We start from the raw sequence: 10,722 nt of genomic DNA on the forward strand, positions 1-10,722 counted from the left end.
TATTTGATGATCAGTTTTGCAAAGTAAAAGACCTAAGATGAATAACATTTATTGTCTAAGACATGAGAGTATAATAATAATATTTTAAATTAAATATAATTATAATGTTTAATTTTATATAAAGTTATTATATTCTATCATATTATTAGATAATGTTAATGAGCCTTTGTCTTACATATTTATTGTAGTAGTCTCATCTTACATGTGAGTAAAAATACAAAAAAACTATACTAATCTTAATTGCCATAGATGTCTTTACAGTTGAAGAAAGGAGTATCGGAAGTTATATAGATCAGGCGATGAGGTTCAAAGAAGCTAAGAATATTCATTCATATTATGATCCATTAATGACGGTCGTCAAATTAAAGAATTTATTTTATCTATTTAACTTTTATTTTGTGTTAAATAAAACCAAATGTAAAAATATATAAATAAATAATAATGTTAAATCATGAATGTTGGATAAATCATCATTTTATCTTTAAAAAGTATAAATTACTCCTTATTTAGTTCTTAAAAAAAATATCATGATATTGGTAAAAACTTATATTTTAATTTTATAAGAGTTAAATATGTTTTTAAGTTTCTAAACTTAAGTATAAAATTTGAATTTGTCTTTATTTTAAACTTTGATTTATTTTGATGTTTAAATTTTAAAAATAAATTAGTATAGTCATTTTAATATAAAAGTGTTAACTTTTCTTATGTGTTAAATGGTGTTTCATGTTTTCATTTGAGTTATTTACACCATATATTTTAGGGTTAAATATCTTTTTAGTTCTTCAACTATCAAATGATTTTGTTTTTCGTCCCTCTTTCAAACTTTGTACGCTTTGATCCCTCTCCTTTAGGAAACTATAATTTTTCGTCCTCCAAAACTAACGCCGTTAGAGTTAGGCCGAGTTGGCTAATGAATTGCCACGTCATTATTTTTTTTTCTGACATTAAGTCAATCTGTCTCTCACCGTACGGTAATGACCGAACGGTATTGTTAATGGCCAAATGGTTATGAGGACTGAATGGTGATGGTGACCGAACGGTGATGGTGACTGAATGGTGATGGTGACCGAACGATGAGGGACAGATTGACTCAATGTGAGAAAAAAAATGATGTGGCACTTCACCGTTAGCCACCACACTTGATTTTTAACGCCGTTTGTTTTGGAGGACAAAAAATTATGGTTTCCTTAAAGAGAGGGATCAAAGCGTACAAAGTTTGAAAGATGGACGAAAAACAAAATCGCTTGATAGTTGAGGGACTAAAAACATATTTAACCCTTTATTTTAACATGTGTTATCTCAAATGCCAACCTAAAACATTATTTAACATATAAAAAAAGGTCAATTTCCTTAAATTAAAATGACTATATCTATTCATTTTTAAAGTTTGAGGATCAAAATCCATCAAAGTATGAATTTTAATTTCGTGTTTAAAAATATATTTAACTAATCTTTTAAAATAAGAGTGTAATATGTAATATATAATAAATTATAAGTGTTAATCAATTTTTAATTTGTTTAGGAAAGGTCCATGAATCATGACGATGGTATATGTAATCTCTCATATTTATCATATAATTATAGTATTTTTGCATATATATATATATATATATATATATATATATATATATATATATATATATATATATATATATATATATGTATATATTTATATTTAAAAATTTTATGTTAATAAAATTGTATTGTATTGATGAGTTCATGATTCACCATAAAACAATGGAGGATCTTTCAAAAAGAGTGACTAAAAACAAGGTCTCTTTATCTTCTTTATCTTTATTTTTTATTTATTTATGTTGACTTTGGTTGATTTATTAATCTGATTTAAGTTGACATGTTGACCCTTATTTGATATTGATTTCTCATCTTACATACGTCTCATAGGATGCATAGTCTACCTTATAAACACACGACTCGACATTGTCTTTGTTGTCAATAATCTTAGGTGGGCTCATCAAATACTCACCATTGACAAGCGGCTTATCGCATCTTACATTACCTTAAGAAGACTCCTAGCCACGACATCCTTCTATGCAACAATACCAATAATTCTTTCAAAACCTAAAGTGACTCAGACTGGACTAGTTGTCTTAAATCACGTAATCACTGGATTTTCAATTTATAGAGATTCCATCATTTCATGGAAATCAAAGAAACAACATATGATCTCTTGAAGCTCCTCAAAAGCGGAATACAAAGTTTTGACTTTAACTACATATGAATTATAATGACTCGTCTACATCTTTCAGGATTTACGCCTATCTCCCTCTCAACCTGCCATCATTGATAACACTTTCACTATCCAAATTGCATCAAACCAGACCTTTTGAGAGCGAACCAAACATATAGATATAAATCGTCATATTGTTTGGGAACAACTCAATAAAGGTCTTCTTAAGCTCCTTTATATTCCTTCGTTCTCTCAAGCAACATATTTGTTCACCAGACCTCCCCTTCTGCTTCCTTTAAGAAGTTAGCTTCTAAACTGGAATGAATGACATCTACTTTCAACTTAAAGAAATAATTACATAAGTTGTCTTTGTACCATAAGTCTTAGGCTCAAATATGTCTTTTGAATATTTTCTAAAGAAATAATTACATAAGTTGTCTTTGTACCATAAGTCTTAGGCTCAAATATGTCTTTTGAATATTTTCTGTTGTAGGTGTGTTTGGTTTTTTTCTTTTTTTTAAGAGCGTTTAATGACTAATGTATATATATTAGTCTTATCCCTTTCTTGTAAACAAGTTAAGTTGAATATACATTTTCACATCTTCTCTTAAGTGCAACTTTGTCTCTTCCATAATAAATCAGAATAATCGTGTTAAAATTATTTTGACCTCTCTTAATTGAATAATCATTCATCTTGTTAACAACGTAAGTTTCAAAGGATATATAGCTTCTTTCTTATTCAAACTAAAAAATTATAATAACGACTAATATCATTTACATAAATAGTTTAATACTTTAGTTTGATTTTTAATTCAACAAAGACAAACTTTTCTTTTACTTTCAAACATTTTTTTCTCAATAAAAAAATATTTCAATAAAAGACACTCAATTTTTATAATAATAATTCATTCAAATAATAAAATTACAACTTTCATAAACTATATAAACCTAATTCACTCATCAATTATATTCTCTAATACACATAAACAACACAAAACTTAAGGATTTTCCACATATCTTATTTATCCACTAAATGCTCAATATCATCAAAAAAATAACTAATGATTTCAATCTAATACCCTATAGCTCATCCACATTTATCTAACCTAGAATTTTCAAAGTTTTAAGATAGTTTTAGTTAACTTCTCTAACTTCGAAAAATATTGCATCATTCAAAAGTGTACCAGTAGGGACCGGACAACGTATAGACCGGACGTTCGTATGGCCAATGACTACCTAATTACGCGACTTCGACACTCGCCATCCGGAGGGGCCGGGCAACGTATAGACCGGACGTCCGTATGGCCATGACTACCCAATTACGCGACTTCGACACTCGTCATCCGGAGGGGCCGGGCAGTGTATAGACCGAACGTCCGTATGGTCATGATTACCCAATCACGCGACTTTGTCGCTCGTCGTATGGACGAACAACAACTCAGATGAGCCGACCAGCTGTAAGACCAAATATCAGGAGGTCGACCGGTCCTACTGCCAGTTGACCAGATTAGGATTAAGATTAAGGTAAGTAGCTGCTAAAAGCTATTGGGCCAAAGTTAGGCCGTGATTAACTTTTCAATAATCCCAAGCCCATAACAAAAACTATAAATACAGGTCAAAGGTGAGTGGTAGGAAGAAGCATTTACGGCACATTTATTACTGTTCTATTGAAAACGTCATCGCTCTCAAACTGACTTTGGCATCGGAGAATCTTTCGCAGGTCTCCCCCACGCGCACGCAGAGGAGTGAAACGAAGAGTAGGAAGCGAGACCGGACGACCGAGAGACTAGAAGGGAGAAACGTGGAGGAAACATTGTGTACCAGTAGGGACCGGGCAGCGTATAGACCGAACGTCCGTATGGCCAATGACTACCCAATTACGCGACTTCGACACTCGTCATCCGAAGGGGTCGGGCAGCGTATAGACCGGACTTCCATATGGCCATGACTACCCAATTACGCAACTTCGACACTCGTCATCCGGAGGGGTCGGGCAGCGTATAGATTGGACGTCCGTATGGTCATGATTACCCAATCACGCGACTTTTCCGCTCATCGTCCAGACGAACAACAACTCAGATGAGCCGGCCGGCTGTAAGACCAAATATCAGGAGGCCGGCCGACCCTACTGCCAGTTGACCAGATTAGGATTAAGATTAAGGTAAGTAGCTGCTAAAAGCTATTGGGCCAAAGTTGGGCCGTGATTAACTTTTCACTAATCTCAAGTTCATAACAAAAACTATAAATACAGATCAAAGGTGAGTGGTAGGAAGAAACATTTACGACACATTTATTATTGTTTTATTGAAAATGCCATCGCTCTCAAACTGACTTTGGCATCAGAGAATCTTTCGCAGGTCTCCCCCACCCGTACGCAGAGGAGTGAAATGAAAAGTAAGAAGCGAGACCGGACAGCGAAGAAACTAGAAGGGAGAAACGTAGATATATTAGATGACTTAGCCCTACAACCCAAAAAAAAAATCACTCCGAAGACAAAGTTAGAAAAATTATAACTTTTACACATGAACCTGATTAAAAAGTCAAATACATCATTACAAAACTAACCTACCCGAAATTCATCTTTCCTAATCATATCGTACGTGGGAGTATCTAACTCATGCGTGCAGAACCGAAAGACTGAAATCCAAAATCTAGAGAAAAAGAAAGACTTAAGTATTATATGAATATTGAGATTGAACAATTAAAAATAAAATATTTAACTAGCCTAAATTATGTAACAAAAGTATTAGGCGGAGAAAAACTGTTTCTATGCCATTTTTGGGAAATAAGTGTGTAAAAAAACTGTCACAGTTATGTGATTACCATTTGAAATAATGAAATAAGTTGATGTCCAAACTTAATCGGTAAAAAATATATTTGATATAATACTGATAATATTTTATGAATTTTACATTTTTTATTGATGCTACTTTATATTTGAAATTATTTTACTAGCTTATTGTGTTTTGGTTTGTAGTTATGATAATACATGTTAACAAGAATTTTCTTATAAATGTTTTATTTTTCTTTCATAGTTTCAAATATATATATGTGTATATATATTTTATTTGCTTATATAGATTTATGTATTTGAAAATTATATTAAAAGTATGTATATATGTATTATGTACAGGTTTTGTGTTAGATATATTAAATTATTATATATCTTATATAGATATTTTATTTTATTTTTTTATTATAGATAGAGTAATTTATGTATATACATACATAATTTTTACTATATTGAATCCTTTGTACTTTTATTTTATTTTAATTATTGATTGTGAAGATACTACAATATCCTTGACCAGTGTGTAAAATATATAACAATTATACTACCCTTTTAAAATTCGTAACATCATTTTGTTATTCATTTAAGAACCAATTTCTCATAAACCATATTATATAAGATGTTATTTTCAGGTACATTTTACATATTTAGGATTGAATTGGATTTTTCAATTATTCTAAAGAGTAATATCTGATGCAGAGATAAATTGGTTTATCCCAAATAGATTTCATAACTTTAACGTTCGTATAAAGTTTTATTTCTCTGCAAGAAGAAAAGAATGGTTACGAATATAGTTTTTGTTTTGCAATAAGTTAGTCCTTGACATGGTCCTCCATTCTATGAAGAAACTATTGCCAATTATGCAATTGCAGAGTGCACTATCACGCCTGAAAAGGATGTACATATTATGGTTTAGAAAAACGTTTCATGAAGATCCGAGAGAGAGAGAGAGAGAAATTAAAGGAGATGTTTGACGTAGAGAGAAATTACACCCAAAACATTTTTGAAATACACCTATTATATTTGTTTTTTCTCTTTTATTTCATCACATTATATATCCAAACTTATATATATTTTTCTTATAGGTTTAATGTCTCAATAGGTTCCTATTTTTGTTCAGAATTTGAAATAGGTCCCTTTATTTTTTGGCGTCTCAATTGGGTCCTTATTTTTGTTAATTTGATGCAAATAAATCTTTCTGTCAATTTCATCAAACGGCGTTAATGAATGTGCTCCAAAAAATAAAGGGACTTATTTTAAATTCTGAACAAAAATAAGGACCTATTGAAACATTAAACCTTTCTTTTATTTATTTTTCTCTCTAGGTGCAGATTAATGTTTTGAATATTCATGAAACATTTTCCAAAAATAAAGAAGAGAGCGTGTTAGTAAAATAGGAGTGCTATCAACCATATAAACCATATAAGCTCAAGAGATGAAGCCCAAGCTGGACGTAGAGCCCGGGTAAAAAAAAATGGAGGAACAAGTCAGAAACGACCAATAAGAAATACTATGCATTGTTCTATAAAGAAAAACATACACACACACACCAAAAAAAAAACTAAATATTAGATTCCGTAACTCGTACATGTAAGTGTAAAATAACCTGTGGGTTAATCGTGTAAAACATACCTAATTCTCTTATATGGAAATAACAAACCATTTCATAGACTATTAAAGGCTTAGACAAAATACTGAATGAAGATCATGACCATGTCCTTGAATAGAAAGTTAAACACTATTTCACAGCAGTGAAAGTAAATTTCAGTTTTAAGCCTTGCATCCTCCCATGTAGAATCAAATGGTAGAAATAACTGATAATTTTAGAATGCATTTCACATCCACACACATCCTCACAGATTGCACTTGCGCGGAGATAATTGTGCTCTACCGCAAAACTAATAGCTTATGTGAACGCAAAACAAACAGAACGTTGGGTTGCTTATTTGCTAGTCAAGGATACGTCCTCTTGATGGCCGAAGGCTTTTTTCTGCAAAATCAAAGAACAAAAGCTCTGGAGCTACTTTCACAATTGATATGGTTTATGATTCGAAAATTCATTCACTTAATGGAAAATAATTCTAATAGATCTATTTAATTAGAATACATTCGATGAAGATATAAAGTTATCTAGAAACAATGTTTAGTATATTTGCAACCCAAAACGAGATTCTGCCCTTACTGTTGCAGAAAAGAATCCTGAAATTCGAATACCGACGTTTTTTCATTAAACCGTGAGAAAAATTAGCAGTGGTAAATAGGGTATCTACCCTAATAGGTTACAGTAGAACCATAGTTTTGGGGTAAAGCGAATGATATAATTTTTTAAACGAAAGATAAGAACCAAAATTACCTATGCTTACACAACTAAGACTTCGGTAAAAATATCAAATGACTACCTTATTTCAATCATAAAAATACCATAACTAGGATCCAATTAATAACTTTCCTCTTCTCCCAAGCCAATCTAAAACCGTTTATAAAATACATTTTTTTTAATTGAACAGACATTTGGAACACTTACGCTCTTTCCATTTACTGCACAAAACTGTTCTTCGCCGTAGCCTAATGACCTAAAATCAAACGGTAAGGCCTTGTGGGGCACCAGCTACAGGTGCCTTGGGCTTTGCTTTTTCCACCACAATGGCCTGCGTGGTCAACACCATTCCAGCAACTGAAGCAGCATTCTGCAACGCACACCTTGTAACCTTGGCAGGGTCGATAACTCCTGCATCTACTAAATTCTCATACCTGTCTGCCATAGCATTATAACCAACCTCCCATTCACCATTCTTTATCTTCTCCACAACAACTTCACCTTCTATTCCAGCATTCTGAGCAATCAATGCAGCAGGTGCTACCAGAGCCTATATTGTACATGTAAAGTCAGAAGGATTAGCATTCATACTATTTTTTTAGATTTATATCACGGTATCACATGATATATTAAGCTTATTAAGATTATAAACATAAATAGAAGACACATTCGTCCAAATTTATCTAAGGAGAAAAGATTAATTTTATCTTGATTATGTAGATACCATTTTCCACTAGAGGCATCCTGAGATGTGAAGGGATTTCAACAAGTATCTCAACTAATAAGTTTCAGCTAGAATGGGATTGTAGCTTGCAGTTACTGCGGAACGTCTTGTGAAAGCAATAATTACACCATACTCGTCCATGAATGTGCAAATTTATAAAGAATGTGCAAGCTAATAATTATTCTTACCTTTTGCACAATATCGGCTCCTAGCCTTTCGTCTGCATCCTCAAGCCTGTCCTTGATTGCTGGGACATGAGTGGAGAGATGAACCAATGCAGTACCTCCACCAGGGACAATACCTTCCTCAATGGCAGCAAAAGTTGCATTCTTCGCATCCTCAATTCGTAGCTTTCGATCCTCAAGTTCAGTTTCTGTAGCAGCACCAACCTTGATGACTGCAACTCCACCAGACAATTTAGCTATCCTCTCAGCCAGTTTTTCAGTATCATAAACTGAGTCCGTCTCTGACAGCTCCTTCTTTAACTGAGCAATTCTGGCTTGCAACTCATCCTTTGTTGCCGCATCAGCAATGATAGTAGTAGAATCCTTGCTGATGGTCACTTTCCGAGCCAAACCAAGCTGCTCCACTGAGGTGCTTTCAACAAGCAATCCCAGATCACTCGCTTGGAACTCAGCACCTAGCAGTTCAACGTAACAGTTGTCAACAAAGTATCTCAAGAAAAAAGCAAATAAAATACAATAATACTACAAAATGATACTTTAACAACAAATTTGCGTTTCCTGCTTATAGATGTACTTTATTATAGACATCGAAAATGTGTCAGTTCCTACTTATAGAATAAACTTTTAACATGATTATAACGTCTGTGCTCAGACAATATGAACAACATTAACAAATCATCAACATTAGCCACAAAACAACGTTTGTGCTCAGACAATATCCAACTACAAACTTAAAACATATGTAAGTTCACATACCAGTCAATATAGCAATGTCTTGAAGGAGGGCCTTTCGCCGCTCCCCAAAGCCAGGAGCTTTGATGGCAGCAACGTTAAGGATACCACGCAGCTTATTCACAACAAGTGTAGCCAAAGCCTCACCGGTGACATCCTCAGCAATGATAAGCAAAGGAGCTCTCAATTGAGTGGTTTTCTCCAACAATGGAATTATGTCTTTTATTGCTGAAATCTTCTGATCCGTAACCAACACTCTAGCATTCTCAAATTCAACAATCAACTTCTCAGGGTTTGTAACGAATTGAGGTGAGATATACCCTCTGTCAATCTACAAGATTAAAGCCGTACAATTAGACTCAAACAAGACAAAACTTTGGCCCTATTTAGATAAACTTAACAAAAGAACATCAGTTAAACTTATGTGTATAAGAGAGCTTCAATAGATTAAAGAGTATAAATTGGTTAGAAATAAAATCCATGGTGTCTTCTTATTTTATTTTACAAGTACTTATTGAAAAGTTTATCTTCTATTATCATTATTCTGCATAGAAGTCGCACCTCCATTCCTTCTTCAACTTCAACCGTCGTTTCAAATGAAGACGAAGACTCAATGGACAAAACACCATCAGGTCCAACCTTATCAATTGCTTCCGCAATCATTTGCCCAATCAACTCATCATTCCCAGCAGAAATAGATGCAACAGCTGCCACAACACCAACAAAACACATAAATAAAATCTCTTAAAGCAGCATCTACCTAGCAACAACATAAGTAATACCAATATTAGAACAATACCTTTGATATCATCTCCACCTTTGACAGGCCTTGCTTTCTTCTCCAACTCCTCCACCAATCCCTGCACAGTTTTGTCAATTCCTCTTTTAAGAGACACGGGATTTGCTCCAGAAGTCACACTGAGAAGCCCCAGCTTAATAATTTCGCGAGCAAGAACCGAAGCCGTGGTTGTCCCATCACCCGCAGAGTCATTGGTCTTACTAGCAACCTTAATTGACATTTCCAAAGTCGTTAGTCTTAGTAGCAACCTTAACTAACATTATTTCAAAAAAATCTAAAAATACCAACAACAAAAACAACCATAACATTCACGAACCTCTCTAATAAGAGCTGCACCGGCATTCTCCATGGCATCGGGAAGCTCGATAGCGCGAGCAATGGTAACACCATCGTTAACCACTTTTGGACTTCCAAACTCATCCAACACAACATTTCTCCCTAAACAATTTGCAAGCAATGAAATAATCATTAATCTCTGTTCTACAAAACAAAAATAACAAACAAATCTGGATTTACAAAAAAGCCCACCTCTCGGCCCAAGAGTGAGTCCAACGGCGTCGGCTAGCTTGTCAATGCCGGCCTGAATCGCAGCCCGGGAACTTTGGTCGAACGCAATCTCCTTCGCGGAGGCCTTCACCGCGAAACGGCTATTCGGTTGCCGGTAATTCACTCTTCCGTTCTGGTTGACTCTTCGGGTGAGAGACTATAAAAGAAGAAAAGAGAAATCGAAACCGATTAATTACACGCACATACAGAGATGAAGAGAAAATCTTGGATGTTAGTTGTTACGAGGAAAATGGAATTGAGTTGAATTTGGAGAAGGAACCTGGCGGTTAGGGGAACGTAGAATAGAAGCTGAAGAGAGAGCGTTTGCAGAGGCCATGGTGTGGAGTGAAAGGAAATGGATAAGGGAATACACTGAAACAGAGTTAAGAAGATTAGGGTTTGGGTTTTTATGGAGAGGCTTGGGGTTCTAGAAAATTCCA

The 10,722-nt window shown here is 34.0% G+C and overlaps 1 protein-coding gene across 1 annotated transcript; it reads right to left on the reverse strand.

Annotated features, from left to right (window-relative positions):
- Window positions 1-7,353: 7,353 nt before the first annotated feature.
- On the reverse strand, window positions 7,354-10,722 carry CPN60A (chaperonin-60alpha). Its single transcript, XM_047307082.2, has 8 exons — window positions 10,563-10,722; window positions 10,265-10,439; window positions 10,053-10,174; window positions 9,737-9,944; window positions 9,499-9,644; window positions 8,962-9,268; window positions 8,209-8,660; window positions 7,354-7,846 (listed from the first exon to the last, which is right to left on the reverse strand). The coding sequence occupies exons 1-8, from the start codon at window positions 10,617-10,619 to the stop codon at window positions 7,559-7,561; spliced, it is 1,755 nt and encodes a 584-aa protein (XP_047163038.1). The 5' UTR covers window positions 10,620-10,722; the 3' UTR covers window positions 7,354-7,558.

This window comes from Vigna umbellata, chromosome 3, assembly GCF_029865625.1.
Source record: "Vigna umbellata cultivar VRB3 chromosome 3, Vumbellata_1.0, whole genome shotgun sequence".
Lineage (NCBI taxonomy): Eukaryota > Viridiplantae > Streptophyta > Magnoliopsida > Fabales > Fabaceae > Vigna > Vigna umbellata.